This window comes from Dermochelys coriacea, chromosome 14, assembly GCF_009764565.3.
Source record: "Dermochelys coriacea isolate rDerCor1 chromosome 14, rDerCor1.pri.v4, whole genome shotgun sequence".
NCBI classification, from domain to species: Eukaryota; Metazoa; Chordata; order Testudines; family Dermochelyidae; genus Dermochelys; species Dermochelys coriacea.
The window spans coordinates 14,057,929-14,077,070 of record NC_050081.1 but is presented as its reverse complement, the minus strand read 5'-3'; the positions used below and the strand labels follow the sequence as shown (position 1 = coordinate 14,077,070).

General features: G+C 47.1%; 2 protein-coding genes across 9 annotated transcripts; one reads left to right on the top strand and one right to left on the bottom strand.

Moving 5' to 3' along the window:
- Positions 1-2: 2 nt before the first annotated feature.
- EME1 (essential meiotic structure-specific endonuclease 1) lies at positions 3-8,806 on the top strand. Of its 6 annotated transcripts, XM_038371204.2 has the most exons (9): positions 4-265; positions 367-1,226; positions 1,309-1,439; positions 3,220-3,312; positions 3,745-3,857; positions 4,169-4,307; positions 5,327-5,442; positions 6,922-7,111; positions 8,310-8,806. In XM_038371204.2, exons 2-9 carry the CDS (start codon positions 395-397, stop codon positions 8,484-8,486), a joined length of 1,791 nt encoding a protein of 596 aa, XP_038227132.1. In that variant the 5' UTR covers positions 4-265; positions 367-394; the 3' UTR covers positions 8,487-8,806. The 6 variants fall into 6 exon arrangements, with proteins under 6 accessions (XP_043352247.1, XP_043352248.1, XP_038227132.1 ...); XM_043496312.1 differs by having other exon boundaries at positions 3-1,226; positions 3,223-3,312; positions 8,082-8,806; XM_038371203.2 differs by having other exon boundaries at positions 4-1,226.
- Positions 8,807-10,562: 1,756 nt separating this feature from the next.
- LRRC59 (leucine rich repeat containing 59) lies at positions 10,563-18,609 on the bottom strand. 3 transcript variants are annotated; one of them, XM_043496316.1, is made up of 8 exons: positions 18,470-18,609; positions 16,805-16,913; positions 16,174-16,233; positions 15,453-15,611; positions 14,986-15,090; positions 13,648-13,720; positions 12,108-12,281; positions 10,563-11,352 (listed from the first exon to the last, which is right to left on the bottom strand). In XM_043496316.1, the coding sequence occupies exons 2-8, from the start codon at positions 16,907-16,909 to the stop codon at positions 11,111-11,113; spliced, it is 918 nt and encodes a 305-aa protein (XP_043352251.1). In that variant the 5' UTR covers positions 16,910-16,913; positions 18,470-18,609; the 3' UTR covers positions 10,563-11,110. The 3 variants fall into 3 exon arrangements, with proteins under 3 accessions (XP_043352251.1, XP_038227134.1, XP_043352250.1); XM_038371206.1 differs by having other exon boundaries at positions 18,427-18,595; XM_043496315.1 differs by lacking the exon at positions 18,470-18,609 and adding an exon at positions 17,648-17,840.
- Positions 18,610-19,142: the final 533 nt, after the last annotated feature.

Genomic DNA, 19,142 nt, shown 5'->3' with positions numbered 1-19,142 from the left:
TGCGGGCGCCTGGGTTCTCTCCGTGGCCGGGGGGGAGGGTCTGCGCGCGCGCGCGCCTCAGCGGACGTTGGTGCCCCCACAAGGCTGCGCGCGCCCCTCCCTCCCCCCAGCCCGCGCGCACGGCCGCCTCGGGAGTGTCCTGCGCTCCCGGGGGACCCGCCCTGGCGGCTCGCGCCGGGGGGCGGAGGGGCCCCTGCTGGCCGTAAATTGGCTTATTGCTCTGGGTCTTGAAGCCCGAGATCTAGTCACCTCGCTGCAGAATTAGGTTGTTACTGGTCAGGAAGGTACCCAGCCCCTTCAGGGTCCCCGCCCCAGCGTGGGGACTGTCTGGAGGCGGCTCCTCATTGCTCGGCTTCCCGTTCCCAGGTGCTGCATGCTGCACTGACCGACCGCGATGTCCTTGGAGTCGGATGAGGGCGACGTCGAGGACCTGCCAAACTTCACTTTCCTAAAGCTGCAGCCTCCTGCGGTAAAAAACAGCAGCCGCCGCTGGCAGCCTCCTTCAGAGGAGAGAGTTGTGGTGGTCTGCAGCTCTGACTCCGAGGAATCCTCTCCTCCTTCCCCGGGGTGGGAAAAGTTCCCTGGCAACCAGGGTTCTGACCGAGCCAGCTCTTGTAAGGATGTGATTGCAAGGCTAAGCAGCGAGAGCGAGGAGGAAGAGGAGATAATCCCCTTGTCTGAAAGGCTAAGGGGGAAATTGGTGAACAGCCAGTCCTCCAAAACTAGTATTTTGCTTTCTGAGGCCCAGCAACTGAGTAGCTGTGATGCAGTGTGTAAAGCTAGGGGTACTGTGCTCCATCAGAACTATGAACAAGTGGTTACTGACTGCAGACAACAGTTGCTGCCAAAGGCTTCTGACACCCAGATAAGAACCCTTGTCTCATCCTGGGAAGTGTCAGATAGTGACCAAGATGATGCCACACAGGATTCCAAGAGGGTATCTTTGCATCAGCCTCCAGTTTGTCTGTCAGACTCTCCAGCTTGGAGTAGCAGGTCTCTGGTGGCAGAGGCAAGTTCAGAAATGTCCCCTCCTCAGAAGAAGTCAAAACACAGCCAGGAGGAGAGAGAGAGGGCTCATCAGGCTGCGTTGCAGAGGAGGAGAGAGCGGGAAGTGCAGAAGGGGCAGCGGGAGCAGGACCGAGAGAGGAAAAAGGAACTTGCCAATATGCTGAAGGCCCAGCGACCAGAAGAGTGCCTGAAATACATAACTGTGGTTCTGGATCCAGGTACCATTCCTTACCTTTTCTTTCAGCCTTGAATTAAGTGACAGTGCTCATTGTGGACCCCTGACCTTTGCACCCATCTCAGTTCTCTTACAGGTAGAAGGAGGTGGGCAAGTCCTCAGTGCTCTGCAGTCCATGAACTGTGGCTGTGTGATTGAGAGTCAGGCTGTTCCCTGTAGCATCACCTGGAGGAGGAGGAGGGCTGGGTCATCTCAGGTAAGGGACCACTATGTGTGAAGTTTAAACCTTTTTCTTCCTCTGTGCTTAGCACCTGGGGTTGTGTTGTCTGGTGATCTGCAGTTACTGGTGGTAGCTTTGTGTCTGTCTGTGAGCTACCCAGAGAATCTTAAAATGAGACTGACTTCTTTTTGGTCTTTCCTCGGCATGCAAAATTTCATTTCCCACTTGTTCTCACTAGGTCGTCTTCTCCATACTATCAAGTATCAGGGGATAGCCGTGTTAGTCTGTATCCACAAAAATAACAAGGATATAGTAACAATAACAATAAGCGGGCACCTTAAAGGCTAACGGATTTATTTGAGCATAAGCTTTTGTGGGTAAAAACCCCACTTCTGGTTTTTACCCACGAAAGCTTATGCTCAAATAAATCTGTTAGTCTTTAAGGTGCCACCGGACTCCTTGTTGTTTCTGCATACTGTGTAACTAAAAGCTTTAAGACTTACCTTTCCCATCTCATCTCTTTTCCCGCCCCAGTAATTCTGGCTGCTTTCTTCTCAAGCTTCCTCTGAACCACCTTTATCATTTCTGAAGGAAGATTTAGATTTCCCCTTTGTTTCCTTTCTTTGGAGTGCCACAGAATTCTGTTCCCAGATGTACCTGTCTTTGTTTCTTATTTCTGTGATCCCACCCCCAGGTTTAACCTTTGGCATTATTTCTAGTGAGATAACACCCATTTCTGCACCTGATTTGACACTGTCTAACTGCTTGCTATGGTTCTGTCAGCTCCTGGTTGACCCTACTGCTGAATACTTCAGAAATTAGTCTTCCTCCTGAGTTAAAACTCCTTTAGTGATTTCAGAGACATGGAATAAACCTGGACCATAAGCCTTGTTGCCAGGGCAGAAATCTTAGAATGTTATCCTTGATCTGAACTCTTTCTGTTTTGCCTCTCCCTTGAGATAGTGCTAGTCCTTGTCTTGGCCTTACTCCTCTTAAATGCTTAACTGCACCTTTATTCCCATTCTGGACTATTCTAAATCCCTCTCTTATGGTATTCTTAAATCTCAGCTATGCTCTAGCCAGACTACTTTTCCTCCCGGAAGTGGAACTGTTACATCCCCTTCCTCCATGCTATCTTTGCAAACTTCTTATCCATCTTTGAATCCTATTTCAAATTCCTTTGCTGTTATCAGACTTATCGATAGACATTCTCTCCACAATACTTCTGACCTTGTGCCCATCTACTGCCCCAAACACTCACGCCTCTCTCTTGTTCTCATCCCTCCCCAGAAGGATAGCTGTTGTTCTCTTTGATCTGGAACTTGCTTCCCTCACTCCAGGCCACTGTCCCACTTCCCCTTGTTGAATCTTTCCTACTAGTGACTCTCTAACGCAGACTGATACTATCTATTAATCCTATATAAACACAATGAATTGTCCATGTCCTCAAACCCTTCTTTCTGCTGAACTCTCTTAATGTTCTCCACTTTGGTGTCACGTTTCTCTGCTCTCTACAGCCACACTGGTCTCTTGCTGTTCCCAGCCTTTTGCACACTCTCGCTCTCAGATTATTAATAAACTGATGCCATATGTGCACTATAAAACTCATCGGCAGTCTGAGTAACTCTGCCCTTCTGCCTCTTTTTAGTGACCGTGGCAATGAGCAGGAGCATCAACTTAAGGGAGATGGGTCATTAACAAGCTCTCAGACTGAAATGTTTCATCTGTGGCTAAAACTCTGGGTATACATGAAGCTAGGATCAGAATAGGATCGTTTTCATAAATACCTTGAATTCAGTACATGTTCATCTCTCAGCAGGTTGAAAAAGGCAGCTGGATAGAAGAACCCAATATCCTGATTCTGCTTCGCCTGGAGGATTTTGTATCCATGATCTACAGCTACAGGCAGGTGAGGTTGCTTGTGGCTTCTATGTGCTGTCCAAACGTGCCTTGCTCAAACAGTTGGGTTACCCATTTCTCTTTTTACAGAGGTTTGTTTTGGAGTCTTAAGGCAAATAATAATTTTCCTGTTTTAAAACAATATGAATGTCCAATGTTGTCAAGCCTTCCGAACTGGTGAGATAGAACCTCCTGCTCTCCCTCCCCTGCCCCATTGCTGCTGTATTGGAAGAAGGCTTTGGGAGTGCAGACATTTCTCTGCATGTTGAGGGGTTTGACTTATCTTAACCTGAGACTCCAGTTCTGCAAGTGGATCTGCATGTGCAAACCCTTACATCTGCACAGTTGCAGGATTGGGGCCTGAGGTTGCTCTTTGCTAGTGTTGTCCTGGACTGTATGGTTCAAAGGGGGTTTAAATGCTATTTTCTGGCTCTTGTTGCAGGGTGGCACAGAAGGACCGAAAGAGACTTTACGGAGCTTCGTAGCTTGTGTCATGGAGAGAGCTCCTAGGAAAACTCTAGCACTGGCTGTAGTTGAACTAGAAAAATATTTCAGGTTAGAATTCTTCCTTCAGAGATTTCTATGCTGTTTCTTGCAGGATAAGTGCTGGCAATGGCCACAGCTAGAATGCCATAGGTGTTCTGCATCATTACTTGTATTTTCTACTGATGAAGGCTGAACCATTAAAAACAGCCAGAAGAGCCTCTGTAACCAGAGTTCCTTCACTGTTTCATACAGCGTCTCCTACTGGGAACAGCTGGTAACTGTGAGCTCCCCAGCAGACTGCACTCCTGCACCATTCCTACCGTGTCTTCTGCTGGCATTGGAGCAGATGTGGACTCCTGGGCTATTCTTTCTCTTCTCAGATCTCACAAAGTTCAGTCCCGGAAGAAGCTGCGGCAGGCAGTGCTGAATGGAAGCCAAGTAGAAGGACAAGGGAAACGGAAAAAACGGAAGGAAAAGGGGGATTCTGGCCCAGAGCTGTCCAGGGTGGAAGTGGAAGAAGTGGGTAAACTTGGATCATTGTTCTCCTTTCCTGGCTCTCTCGATGATTTAGCATTTTACCTGAGTAGACCCACTCTGTGGTGAGGGGAATTCAACACTCTTTAATACATGAGTTTGTGGGTAGAATCTTTCAGCCTCAGCTCTCTATCGTAGGCAAAGAGGAACTGATCTGAACATACATAACAGAAACAGGATAGGCCCAGGGATTCTGATGTTAGTGAGAATCAGGTACTTGGTTTTGTCTCTCTCTTTTGGCTGTGTTGTGTCTAAGTGCATTCTCTCATACTCTCCTTGCCGCTAGGGAGGCAGCCTTAATGAGATGGAGATTTTCATCTGTGATTAGCTGCTAGAGGACCCTAATGCTGCACATGCATCCCATCTCCCTGGAGACCAGGGTGTCTCCTCCATGTCAATTCCAGAAGTCATTCCCTTTATGTAGATCTCTGAGGTAACACCCATCATTCTTCATAGCCCAATGGATAACCCTAACCAGAGTGTGTGCAGTAGGTGACAATGAACACTGGATGGGGTAAATTGTGCAAAACAGGCCTGTCCATGGAGACATTAATCTGCTGCAACTGAAATTGCAATAAATTGGCATGCAGCACATTTTTCTAAAGAGCAACTCGAGAGGCAATGGATAGAACATCCCAAACTGTATCTTTTAATGCTTCAAACTAGCCATTCCTATGTGGGGGAGCTGGCTGACTGGAGGCAGCCTTCTTATTCTACAGCAGGTTGCAATAAGGGACTGGGGCAGTGTCCCAAAAACACCTTGCCACCTCTGATGCTAAGTCCTATGAAGGCCCCTGTCGCTCCACAATATTGTATGTGTTGTTTGGTTTCTTGATCAAGTGTGGCTGTTTTCAGAGGCTTCTTGGGTTCGTGTCCCCTCCCAAAACATCCCCTAAATGCTTGACCTAAGCAAAAAGGGTAGGGATTGGATCTGAGGCTGGTGTGTGCTGAAGAAGAGGGGGATGAGTCACCCCACTCACTTTTGGGCCCTATCATGTCTACAGGCATTGGTGGATCTGCAGCTTCACACAGGAGTCCAGGTTAGAATCCTTGAGAGTTGGAAGGAACTTGGAGACTTTGCCAGTATGTTCACCAAAGCTGTAGCTGAAGCACCGTTCAAGTGAGTGAGCGTACGGGATTTATTTTATAAGCTAACTTGCTTTTGGAGATATCCTCAGGAGAGGCCTCATTTCCATGAGTATTGGAGGGGAATATACAGCCTTACTTCAGTGCTACACAGTATAGTGCATTCTTCACTGCAAAAAAGAGGGTGTGTTCTTAACTCAAGTTTGCTAACTTAGGTTCAAATAGCAGTGAAGACACAATGGCTCTGCTTTAACTTGCGTAAGCAGCATGAGTTAAAGCCTATAGGGCAGCCTGGGGTTGAACTTAACCTCGGAGTTAAAAGCTGAGTTGCAGTGTCTTCGTTGCTACTTTAACCTGAGTTAAGAATACGCTTTTTTTCCGCAGTGAGGAGACATCCTCAAAGACCAGACAGTACTGAGCAGCCATTGATGAGGTGCCTTAAAACCAACAACGTTAGTGCCTCTTGCATTGAAACAGGTGGTGCATTGGGCTACAACCCCTAGAGCTTGTTTCTCCTCGTCAGTGTTGGAGTCTGATTTGAGAGAGGGAGTCAAGCAAAGATCTTCTTTTCAATCTGTGTTTGGAGGTGGAAAGGGGATGTAAAGAAGGAGGGCTGTGCCCTCTAGCTGGATTCAATCACTATAGCATCAGCTTTTATGCTTCACTTTAAAATATTTGTGATTTGAGAGATGTCACTGGAACAGAATCCCCGTTTAGTAGATGATCATAATAAGACACACTGTTGTAATTATGTTCTCACAGGTCATTCCCCATCAGTGTAAAGTTGAACCCCATACTAGCACACTCATCACAGCAGCTTCACTGTCTGTCTCACATCCAGTGAAGTGAGCTGTAGCTCACGAAAGCTTATGCTCAAATAAATGTTAGTCTCTAAGGTGCCACAAGTACTCCTTTTTTTTGCGAATACAGACTAACACGGCTGCTACTCTGAAACCTGTCTCACAATAACATCCGTGAAAACACACACACCTTTAAAATGCTTTATATGCTGCTTATAACATCTCTTTGACAGCTTGCATTCTGTTTCCCCAGATTGCATGTGCATTGGTTTGTTGCGGGGTTGCTCATAGTGCTGGGCCATTGGTATAAAGAATAAAAAGCACAGATTATTTGGGCTAGTGTCTGCCCTACACCCAGTTCTTTTTGGGCTGCCAAAAGGGGGCCTGAGGCTGCTCTTGCTAAGAGGAATCCCTGGATAGCACAAAGCCAGTCTAGCTGTCTCTGTGCCCTTTGTTATAGCCAGCCCTGCTTCTAATGTGCCACACTCTCTAGTTATTTTCCACCTAAATAAAAGGATCTTGCTAACACTTGTACGGAAGATAAGTCAGATTTTGCACATCTACCTTGATACTATTGATCTCTCTAATTCTGTGCTGGATATGAGGTTTCCCTGCTCTGTGACCATTGTTTCTCTCTCCAGTTATCTGTTGAGAGATGCAAAAGATAAGTTGTGTGATTGTCTTGTTCGCCTTCCCTTCTCTGCCCTCTGCAGGCAAGAGCGAGAGAAGACCGGCTTCTCCTTCTACCTGGAGAGTGAGTGGTGTAGGGGAGTGAAGGTGGACCGCTCAGGGAAGGGACTCTCACAAGTTTGGAGGAGGCAGATCCAACAGTTCAACCGGGTCAGTCTGGAGATGGCCAGCGCCATTGTAGCTGCATACCCTTCTCCTCTGCTTCTGGATCAGGTAAGGGTGATCTACGGTTATTGATCCAATTGTGCAAACACAGCTACTAATGCAATGAGGGGAAGAATGTTACTTATGTTAAATAACTTCATAGAGGTTAATTCTGAGATATTGATCCCATGTCAGCTTAGAATACTTAGTTTGAAACACCCAGACCCCTCACGGCAAACACTTTGTACTTCCATAGCGCCTTTCATTGGTGGCTCTCAAAACACTTCCAACAGTGGCCCTTATCCCCATTTTACAGAAGAGAAAAGTGAGGCACAGATTGTAACCCAGCCCCAGCACTCCGAGTTAGTGACAGAGCCAGGAATAAAACTCCAGTCTCCTACTTCCTCTGCTCCAAGCATTAGATTGCATGTGAGGGAGATGCTGACAAGAAGGGGAGCTGTTTTTATAGGACACCAGAGTAATCTGTTGAAAAACTGGGACTGCCTGATAGGGTCTTTTCCTGGTCACTCCCCTCCCCCCCCCCCCAAATATTTGAAATAGTTAGTGGTAGTTCATAAGGAACCTTCCCTTGTGTTTCTGGGAGGAGGTACCTTGAGCCTGAATGTTTCAGGCATGAGGCACGTCTGTGTATGAAAACTAATCTGGAATAAAGCAGGGTGTGAATTTAAAGCAGACTGACTATTCCTGAATAATCAACCTGTGGATGCTTTGATTCTAGACTTACCTTGTCTTAATCCACTTCTAAAGTGGTTTAAACTAATTTGGAATAAGAGCATCTACACTTGAATGCAAGTGATGGACGAAATGACTTCTCTGCATCCATTGGCTTTGGCAGAAGGTCAGACTGGCATTCAGAACAGAATAAAGCTATTGAGAGGAGATCTGTCTTACTGAAGTTCATACCCTCACTTGCTTAAGTGTTCCACTTGCAGAGAGGGGTAAATGAATCTCCAGTCCTGCACAAGTAAAGCAGCGCTGGCTGTTCTAGATGTATCCAGGCTGCACGTTTCTGTTGCAGTTGTGTTCATGGCACAGTCCTTAACAGTGCACATAGTCTATACGTATTGAATTCCTGCTGACAGTAGGTGCTGCCTCTTGGCTGCCAAGTGAGGTCTGGTGGGAGAACTGATGAAAGGAGTGTAAAACATGAAAGGCTGAAGCAGAGAAGGAACCCTTCCCCTCTGTCCTTTGAGGACAAAGGAACGTGACAATGGATGAAATCACCCTTCCTTTGTACTGTTTTTAGGCCTATTGTAGATGCCTTTCAGAGCAGGAGCAACAGAACATGCTCGCTGACATACCTGTGCGCCGTGGCAATGGTGTAACTGCCACTTCGCGGCGGATTGGACCAGAACTCTCCAAACGGATTTACCTGCAGATGACCTCACACCATCCTGATCTCTCTTTGGATATCACTGGCTAGCCCAAGAGAACATGGATTTTACTGGTTGCCTGGTTAAACATATTCATCTCCCTTCTAGGAAGAAAAGTGTATTAATAAATGGAGTCATGGGTCTTGCTTGTAAAGACTTAATCTCCTGTTTCTGAAGCCTGCAATGGAGAACACCTGCCCTGTGGCACAAAGATGCCTGAAATACTCTACAGGCGGTGTTTTCAGAAGGCACTGCAATGTTTTCCTTAGCCAAGGTGCTGTGCTACTGCCCTCAAGTGCAGTAGTGATAGTTTCTTTCTGCATATGATAAACTGTATTTTCTGTCCTGGGAATAAATCTTCTCTACTCTTCGAAGTAGGAGGTTTGCTCTAGGACTTATTAGGATTGCTGTATAGGGCCAGCTCTCCTCTACATGAACCAAGCTATTTCCAGTATCATTCTTTAAAGAAATCAGCTGCTACTATTTGTCCTTTCCCCCACCTGTAAGTTTTTAAAAAACAAAACCTAACACTACTAGTGGAGGGACATTGGCTCATTCATAGCTGTCTAATAACACTTGCTTGGAAACAGCCCAACCCTGTAGTCTATTAGAGTGAGAGAATTTTCATCTCTGGTGCAGAAAGGAAGAATCCCACCCCCTCCCACCTCCACCCTTGAAAGATGTTTTGTACCACACTCAGGTACAAAGTTTAGAGCTGCACTGACTCAAAGGTACCTTGACCTAAGGGGGCCTGAAGTCTGATTTATGGATTAGTGAATGAGCAGGGCTCTAACAGGCTTTATTTGCAGCAAGAGATGCTTTAAGCTAGGGAGCATCTGCCTTTAGGTATGTGCACTTAACTTCCCCTGAAGCCATCAGCACTCAAATGCATATGGGAGAGCAGCTGAGGTCTTTCAGTATTCATGTCACAAAGCAATCATTGAAATGATTATTAAGTAGAGTCAAATGCTATGCAATGCATATAACTTATTGAACTAGTGACACTACAGGGGAGAAAATATGCATTTTTCTCTAATACATCCATGCTGGGATCATCTCTACAGCTAGTAAGTGATTTTTTTGCATTGCCATTGGTGCCTTTGGAATAGTCCTAGTGTTAGGCTGTGATATAAATTTTAATACTGTTACCAGTGCATTTGCTGACTGCTACAGGTCTTTCTCCCATGAGACAAACTTCACTAGAACAGTTGTTGGGTAGAACACACTCCTCTACGAGCAACAACCAGTGCCTATAATGGGGGTACTGATGGTTCATAAGCAGTAGTTGCAGCACCTCAGAACAATATGCTGTTAAGATAAAAAGCAAGCACTTGTATGAGCATTATAGCGATAGTGTCAGGTATTCTATGTCTGAACATGCTTCTGTGGGTTAAGTAGTGTGCTACTGGAACAACCTTCAGTGTATCTTCCTTTTAGCTGAACCCCCCACCCCTCAGTTACAATGGAGCTAGGGAGCAGTACCATTATCTTTTGCCCATTTGGATTAAACAGTGCACAGGTGAAGGCTTATCTTCCTTTCTGTGATTAACTGTTGGAAATTAAACACTGGGAATGTGAGAGTACAGTAATCCCACACACTGCTCTACAGCAACAGAACAGCTGTGCTGAATCACAGGGGCACAAAACATCAGAAGTTGTAGGCTGTTACACTTTAAGCACAAAGGCAGTACAAGATCCTATACTGCTAAGGCCCTAGGAGATGAGGTGACCTACAGAAATGAGAGGATGCTAATGTGAAGCTGACCAGTTTGAGACACTTTATGGAGAAGGGGCTCTGCCCAGGTGTCTTAATAACACTATCCTAGTGTCACCCATTGACTAATACTGCTCCCAACATAGGTTAGAGGTGAACAGTTCTATTTTGATGGCTAGCTATAGCACGGCCTTCTGGAGCCTGCACTGGCTCTCACTCAGGGAAACCCAGTATGCATGGCTGCCAAGTCTTTCCTCAGAATAGTTGTTTTGACACTAGCTTGCTCAGAGTAGTGGTCCCGTTATGGTGTAATAGTAAAATATGCTCGCATGCAAGCTCCTAATCAAAACTGAGGCACTGTACAAATGTGTGTAAACAATGTAAATATCCAGCTCAGAGTCAGACACCAAACTGCTGCGAAAACTGTTATATTGACAAAGCTGACAATTCTTATTTCAATAGCATTTCATCACTCCACCACTCTGATGAATCAATACACAGCCATCCTACATACTTCTGATTGGTCCTGGAATGGGCTTATGTATATTTCTATACCATACAGCCACGCCACCCCTGACTTTAGCAAAGGTTTGCATGAACCCTTTTGCAAGTATCAGCAAGAAGATGGATATACTGCACCTGCTTACAGGGCCATAGTTACCCAGATGGGTTATGGCTTTCCTCACTCCTCTGACTGGCAACCTCCTGCTCCATTAGTGAGGGAGAGAGTCTTAACATGTTCTCATTTAATGTGAGCAAAATGACAGGAGTTGCAGACCAGCTGAGACACAAGCACAACAAAGATGGTCTAAGCAGTAGTTCTGCTGTTCTGAATGAACCAGCAAATCCAGTGCTGACTGATTAAAGACAGTTTCACCAGAACACAATTCCATAGGAATTCTGGCTGTGTCAATGGTGGCAAGAGATGCTGACAATGCACATGTCCAGGTAGCAGCATCATTACTGTGAGTTCTGATGTAATACATTTTGCACAATTTTGTGGCTTTGCAGAGCAGTTACCACATCTTCATAGAGAGCATTCACGCTGACACACAGAGACTGGTGCTGCAGCTCTGTCACCCTGCAAACAGCCACAGTACTAAGGGCACACAGGAACATCAAAAGCAGGAGCTTCATTAATGCCTGGAACCAGGAGTACCTGTTCCGGCGCAGCTGAGATGGATGAGAAACTGATGAAAGCTCTGTAATGATATAAATTAGGGGAAAGAGAATGGGAAGACCAAGTCACTTATCAAGAGAAATCTGTATCCCTATAACATCCAACATGCAGATCTGAGTCCCTTATAGGAAAAGGCTATGCCACATGTTTAGCTCTCCCAAAACAAGAAAACAATTACTACACCATTTCAGATTTCCCTAGCTTTCCTCAGTTCTAAACATATGCACCTGCCCCATCCACAAAGGATGAAACAATACATATTTCTTTTCAAGAAGCAGATGTTTTTGATCTCTCAGAAAACAACCATAATGCTCACAAGCAACTTTGAAGATGATGAAATGCATTTAACTGATGTTAAAAAGCCTTTTTTGCAGATATTTTTGAAGTACATTCAGTTATATAAACGCAGAGGAAATATTCCTTAGCAGCAATTGCAGAACTTTGAATCATGCAGGTAAGTAATCAAGAGCTCCATCAATTGCAAAGATGTTGAAGTTCTGCTATTCATATATTGCAAGATTCTGAACTAGCTCAGCCACTGTGGCCTGATTCCACCACCCCATGACCATATTCAACACAAGGGACTACTTCCCAACATCTTGCTATGTAATCTGGCACTATTAAAAGCATGGTGGAGCTGGAGATAGGTACACTTTAATGATAAGGTTCTTGCTCATTTTCTTCCACCCATTTCTCCTATGCTGTGCCAAAATATAGATGAAAACAGTTACACTATACAGAATATATTTCTCTCAATTGAATCTACAATTGACTTACTTGGGATTTCACTGCTTTCTTTTTTTGTTTGTGTTTCCATCTCTTGCCTTGCCACTCTTAGTGCATCATACTCCCGTCTCCTGCGTTCCTTCTCTTCTGCCTTCTCTCGCCTCCGTAGTTCCCTCTCCTGAGCCTCCCTTGCTCTCTGCTCTGCTTCACGCTTCTTCTCCATTTCTGAGGACCAACACAAACATTTTTTTTCCTTCTGTAATAACAGAACTCCATCTTCCCCCTTGCTGCATGACTGCTCTTCCCCACTGGGAAGGTAAAGCAATGAAATAATTGCCCCATTTTATTGTCCAGAAGTGTTGCATGCACTCCCCATCTTCTTCCTTCAGATCTATTCTCTCCTGGAAGAAGTCTTATGTGAGTGAGTGAAAAAAATCTACACTCTCCTCATTCCTTACATTTTCTCAATAGCATCTCATCCAGAGAGCTCAGCACTATACAAGCATTAACTGAGCCCCACATATGAGGCACTGTCCCCTTGTTACATATGCATAAAATGGAAGCACAAAGGTTAAAGGGACACTGTAAACTTAAATTTTATTAATGAGATTAATTTTAAAGAAATCCTAGTTTGATAGAGGACTCTTTATGTAGTATTCCCTTAGTAGTTTTTTAATTCTTTTTAAAAAATTAAGGGTTCTTCTGCTCCCTATTCATATTCATAAGGGTCTGTTTCACAAACGAGAAACTGACCATGCTCTGAGTATTGTCAAATGTACAAAAGTATATTGAAATAAATGTTTGTCACTGACAAACTATAGTAATCTTCGGTATTAGAGTTTTCAGACAAATGTGATTTTCCAGTTTGTTAATGTTCCTTTAAGGGTTCATTTACATTCAGAGTTTGGACCCATAATTCATCAATGGTAACAGCATTTGTGCAAGCACTTTGTGGACAGGCTTCATGCCTTTTTAGCCCTGTACAACTGTAAAACAACTGTACTAGCACTAGCACTTCTACTTGTGAATTAAAGCTCTGAACTTTGTCAGCATAGACAAGACTTATGTGACATGTTCACAGTGAATAGCAGTAAGACTCCCATTTTCTTGCTCCAGCACTCAAACCACACTACATTTTCAAGAAGGGAAGAAAAAGAAGGTGCTTATGGAAAATGATCTCCTTTAAGAACAGAGGAGGTTCTCCAGTACGGTGTATCAGCATGGAAATCATTTCCCAAGATATACTGAAGTAAAATCAGCGTCTAGGTTTCAGTGGGCCTCCCAAGACATATCAGAACACTCAATCCATCAGGCCTTCTTTTGGTTACCCAACTGATCCTCCAGAGGCCCATGCCTCTCCTCTAGAGTGGATCAGACCTCTCTCCCCTTTCACAGAGTTGAGCAGTTGGCTATTGAGGGATCTCTTCCTCCACCTCCAAAACAAATATTCTGTAGGTCCTCAGTGCCATTATATTTGGAACAGTCTTTATTAGCTGCCCTGGAAGGGCAGAATCAGCTGGTTTGGATATGTAGTCAATGGAAGTAGAAAACAGCCTAGAGCGGTAAGTGGGTGGGGGCTTCATCTGCCTACCTCGCTCTGCTTGTAGCCTTCGTTGCCTCTCTCGATCCTGCTCAGACTGGATAGCTTTCATATGCTGCAGCACCTTCAAGATTCAAGACAATAGCATAAGATCTATGCAGCAGATTCATTGCATTATCCTCTTAATATGGAAACAGCATTAGAATGCAGCCAGAAGTGGGAGAAGGAATGTCTTCCTCTGGGATTGACTATTAATTCTATGTAGCAGAATACAAATGAGTCCCAAGTGGCTCTTACACCGATGCCACAACCTCTAGGTTTACCCCACATTGAAGGTATGCCATAACCTCCACATTGAAGGTATGCATTGTCCGTACAAAAAAACCCTGTCATTCAGTGCTGGGACAAGATAATATTTCTTTTTATTTTAAAAAGAGGAGACACCATACTGATTATACGACTTAAACATGAAACTGAATAATACAAACCACCACTTAATGTAAGTGAGGCTGCCAGACTCCAGGAGCCCTTGCTGCCCATTTTAGGTCCAACTTGCCTCACAGTACGCTGGGCTTTGATCATGGAAGTGAGGTAACAGACGTTAATGTGAAGAAAGCTGTGACAATAGACACTGATTTGACTTTTCTACACAAGAGATGATGTCATCTACCAGCATACATACACGTCTGATAAAGGAATGTCTAATAAAATCTGCATTGGGATAGATCCTCAGCTGGTGCAATTTGGTGCAGCTCCACTGAGACTTCCATGACTTTGCTGAGTGTTTGCAGCACTGTCTCAACTTTGGTCCCAAAGCTGCTGCTTTGGGGTCAGACAAAATCTCTCCATTAAAAAAAAGAAATCCTCCTTGCAGCCTGTGCGCTGGTACTAGGTGCGTCCACTGCTCCATGATCACATGGTTTTTCTAAGGCTGAAAAAGGGGATGTGATCCCTGCCTCAGGAATGAGAGAGAATTGCAGCAGCAGCATAGGCTCCAACCTGCTCTAGCCCTGCTCCATGGCTCCCCGCAGTAACTCTTCACACAAGCCTACAGATTGCCAGCACTTCTTCAGAACCGCAAAGCTGGATATGGATTATTTTTCTCAGTATATCTTTTTCCTAGTGATCAACATTTAAATGCTCACTCTTAATGCCTCCTTAGGCTGAACACCCTGCCTAGCTCACTTCCTAGATTAACAGGGTCATGACCCTAGTGAAATCATTGCAGGATTAACATTGGCTTTGAATGGGATAAGCCCCTCCCTCATTGCCCTCCTGACTGATACCTTAAAAATTACCATGTTGAGAGCCTCCAAGCAAGAGGAGGAGAAATAACAGCCAGGGAATCCATGTAGGAAGACAAGAATAAAATGCAGAGCAGTTTCTTACTCTGATAGCGGCCTGTTTACACTGCTTCTCATCCAGGCAGTCTCCTGCCACTTTGGCCAGGATAGGATCCAAGGGGTTGTCCTTCAGATCCAACCACTTCAGATTCTGCAGAAAGGAAACAAATGCGACCAGGCTAGAGTAGGCACACATCAGTACAGTGTTAAAGAAAGAGCACAAACAAGGCTGTGTTTACTCTAGAGAAGCAGAAACAAAGAGCTATTTAATTGTCACGTGAATGAAAGAGATATGGGAGACAAGTGCAGATTTCAAGGAGGAGTTTAATTGTAACAAAACTGTAGAAGTTTTGTCAAGGGCAGTGCTGCAGATCCCAGTTATATTTTGGAGCTCACAGTGATCTGTTGGCGGAGAGACTGACATTTTACTAGAGAAATCAACTTCAGAAGAATCGTGAGACTATGTAAGGCCTTTGAGTGCAGCCCAGAAACTGCCTAGGAGAGGTGTTTTACCTTGAGCTGTGCAAAACTGACTGGTAAGATGACTAATCGGTTGTTCAGGAGGTCCAGGTGCTGCAAGTTAACCAGGCGACCAAAGTCTGAGGGGAGCTGCTGAAGCTGATTTTTACTCAGATCAAGTTTCACCACGTGGGTCAAACTGCAGAAGTCCGACTAGAACCCAAACAGGAGCGAGGAAGTTTACAAGTTTGTCAATCATCTTTACTAAGGAATAACAGATATAACAGCTAGTGTATGCGGCACACTGAAGATCTACATGGACTTGGACTCATTACAAAGTTGTTTGTGTGATGGAGGAAAGTTACTTTCTTCCCCCATACCTTTGGACTGTGAAGTAGGGAACAGTGGATACTCTCCTAAACAGGGCTACGCATAGCAATATAATTACAATGAAAATAAGACATACAATGGTGCTTTTGGTATCTAGCTGGTAGAGCACTTTGGAATGGAAGCTGCTATAATCTTCACTGAGTACACTCACATTTTCTATGAGAAAGCACAGCTACATTATGCCAGCCATCTTCAGTAAAAGTCAGTCACCTCTACTGACCCCTCTGTAATGGTGGCAGTGTCACTCATCCTCCCACAAAGCTAAGAGAACTGCTCGTTACAACACTCCAGCCTGGTCCTCCCATGCAGGAGGATGATTGTACCTTTCCAAAGATATTTCCAAACAGACCCCTCCCCCCTCCACAAAGCTTTTCTCTTGTCTTACCGGTAGGGCATTGAGGTTGTTACAGGACAAATCCAATATGGTAGCCTTTGGAAGGGCAGCCTGAAAAAGAGCCAAGGAACCAGATTAAACCCATATCAAAGCTACAGTACTTTAACACATTTGATACCCTGCTGTTTAAGTTTCTGTTTCAGTCTTTGGGATTTCTCCCATACATGGAGTTTTAAGAACGCCCCAGTTGCTACCATTCGAGTTACTTTTGAGACTCTTACATCTCACTCAAATTCAGAGGTTTATGAACACTGCTCCCCCTGAAACAGGTTCTTCACCCAAAGCATCAGTTTAACCCACAATCTACTAGATTTGTTAGATCAGTTGGGAACCCTCTCTTTTTCATGTCACTTCAACCACTAAAAGTCAAGATGAAAGGAAGAGTTCAAGGTTGTGTCTCCTTCTCTTCCCCTTTTCTTCAAACCAGGAGGAATAGAGTATGTGCCTTTAAACACAGAACTGGCAACACCTAGAGCTGATAAAACCCACAAAACTTACACAGGGCCCAAGGCATTCCCAGGAATCACCCCACCTCCAGAACCAGTATATTCACAAAGACCAGATGCAACTTCAGCGGCTCCCCTGCAATACCTTACATCCCCCAAGAAAGACCGATACTGACCAGTTCTTTGACTGGTACTTCATTCAGGTCACTCAGGCTCAAGTCCAATTCATTGCCATCAAGTTTGTCTTTCAGGTTCACTCCTTTTCCTCCAGCTTTTGCCATGATCCTATTGAGAAATAAATTCAGAGTCTCAAGTGGCTCAGCAAAGAACCTTCTCATTCTTGGAAAGGGAAAAAGACAGGGAATGGAGGAGGGGGCATCAATACATTTTAAAAAGCCTACAGATTTTCTTTTCATCTGTATCTACCTAACAAGTACAGCAGGAGTAATGACAGCTGTCATGCCCCGCAAGTATGCCTCAACTGTAACCTTTAAGAATCTCCTTTAGAGGCCAGGGATATTTTGGTCCCCCTGGGCCATTCAGATCTTTCTGGTCCAGGTGTCAGTGTTTGCCAATTCAGGCTAACTGAGGATGTGGTTTTTGCAACCTGCCTACTGGGAACTGGATTGACAGCCCACCAACTCATTTAGCACAGACTACTGAACAGCCCACCAAATGGGAACAACTATTAGTTTTTCCTCTTTACCAATTCAAGCTGGATATATAGATTGGCAACCTAGACTTGAGACGCCGGATAGAGATCCCCAGTGTGGGTCACAGTGTGCACCTTCAAGACTTTTCTGACTGAGCGCAAGTTTTATTTTCTCAGAAATAACCCAGCCTCCTCCAGTGCCAGCCGGGGTAGGTGTTCATGGCAACAGGGCATCTAGGCACCGTGCAAACACTGAGGTTTCTGTTTGTTTGTCCCACTGCCCGAGCGTTGAGGTTTTTGGGGGGTGGGCGCAGGATATCCCCAGGGTGTTTGTGAAGACAGCTCTCTGTTTGAAGGGGAGACGGACAAGAGGGGTAACACGATCCTGAGTGGAAGGGGTGACTGGATAGCGGGGAGGCGGCAATGCCAAACAGTTCACTGGCCCAGCACCCTGACTGGCCCAGCACATCCTGCTGCCACTTTGCTGCTGGTAAAGGGGGCGGGGAGCACAAAGGTAGGAGCGAGGCGCATTCTCAGGCGCCTTCTAGCCGGGGGCTTTACAGACACTGCATAGAGAGACGGTGACCCCGAGTCCCATCAACCCCATTCACCCCCTGTGGGGGCACCCCAGACAGCTGGGGCTTCCCCCCAAGGGACCAAGAGGGAGCCTCAGACTGCAAGACCCCGCCCCCGCACAGAGACCCCCCCAATACTCGGCCGCCCCCGCGCAGGGACCCCCCTCCCCCCAATACTCGGCCGCCCCCGCGCAGGGATCCCCCAATACTCGGCCGCCCCCGCGCAGGGACCCCCCCTCCCCCCAATACTCGGCCGCCCCCACGCAGGGACCCCCCTCCCCCCAATACTCGGCCGCCCCCGCGCAGGGATCCCCCAATACTCGGCCGCCCCCGCGCAGGGACCCCCCTCCCCCCAATACTCGGCCGCCCCCGCGCAGGGACCCCCCCAATACTCGGCCGCCCCCGCGCAGGGACCCCCCTCCCCCCAATACTCGGCCGCCCCCGCGCAGGGATCCCCCAATACTCGGCCGCCCCCGCGCAGGGACCCCCCTCCCCCCAATACTCGGCCGCCCCCGCGCAGGGACCCCCCAATACTCGGCCGCCCCCGCGCAGGGACCCCCCAGGCGCGTACCGGAGCCGGCGGAGCGACCCTTCCCCGCGGGGCCCGCACTGGCCGCGCCGCTCCTCCGCTGCCAGCCACTTCCGCACCCACGTCGCCGTCTTAGCCCACCAGCGCCAACGAGCCGGCCCGGTGGCCAAGAGGGCCCCTCGCTCAGGCCGGAGGAGGAGGGGCAGAGCGGCGCCCTCTGCAGGGCCAGCGGCTCTCAGCTGAGCGAAGGGCGGGGAGGTGCCTGAAAGTGGGAGCGGGGAGAGGGGAGGGGCGAATGTGGGGGCAGGGGGAGAAGGGGGAGGGGTGAATGTGGGAGCAGGGGGCGAGCGGGGAGAGGGGAGGGGTGAATGTGGGAGCAGGGGGCAGGGGGAGAAGGGAGAGGGGTGAATGTGGGAGCAGGGGGCGAGTGGGGAGAGGGGAGGGGTGAATGTGGGAGCAGGGGGCAGGGGGAGAAGGGGGAGGGGTGAATGTGGGAGCAGGGGGCGAGTGGGGAGAGGGGAGGGGTGAATGTGGGGGCAGGGGGAGAAGGGGGAGGAGCGAAGGTGGGAGCAGGGGGCGAGCGGGGAGGGGGGAGGAGCGAAGGTGGGAGCAGGGGGCGAGCGGGGAGAGGGGAGGGGTGAATGTGGGGGCAGGGGGAGAAGGGGGAGGGGTGAATGTGGGAGCAGGGGGCGAGCGGGGAGAGGGGAGGGGTGAATGTGGGAGCAGAGGGCAGGGGGAGAGGGGAGGGGCGGATGTGG

Bases quoted from the DNA above. Each gene is read 5' to 3' on its own strand.
- LRRC59 (XM_043496316.1), bottom strand. From the start codon at position 16,909: ATGGCAAAAGCTGGAGGAAAAGGAGTGAACCTGAAAGACAAACTTGAT. The intron at 15,612-16,173 runs GTAAGACAAGAG...TTTGGGTTCTAG, and splicing joins ACAACCTCAATGCCCTACCG to TCGGACTTCTGCAGTTTGAC. The intron at 13,721-14,985 runs GTAAGAAACTGC...TGAATCTTGAAG, and splicing joins GTAAACAGGCCGCTATCAGA to GTGCTGCAGCATATGAAAGC.
- EME1 (XM_038371204.2), top strand. From the start codon at position 395: ATGTCCTTGGAGTCGGATGAGGGCGACGTCGAGGACCTGCCAAACTTC. The intron at 3,858-4,168 runs GTTAGAATTCTT...TTCTCTTCTCAG, and splicing joins GAACTAGAAAAATATTTCAG to ATCTCACAAAGTTCAGTCCC. The intron at 4,308-5,326 runs GTGGGTAAACTT...TCATGTCTACAG, and splicing joins CCAGGGTGGAAGTGGAAGAA to GCATTGGTGGATCTGCAGCT.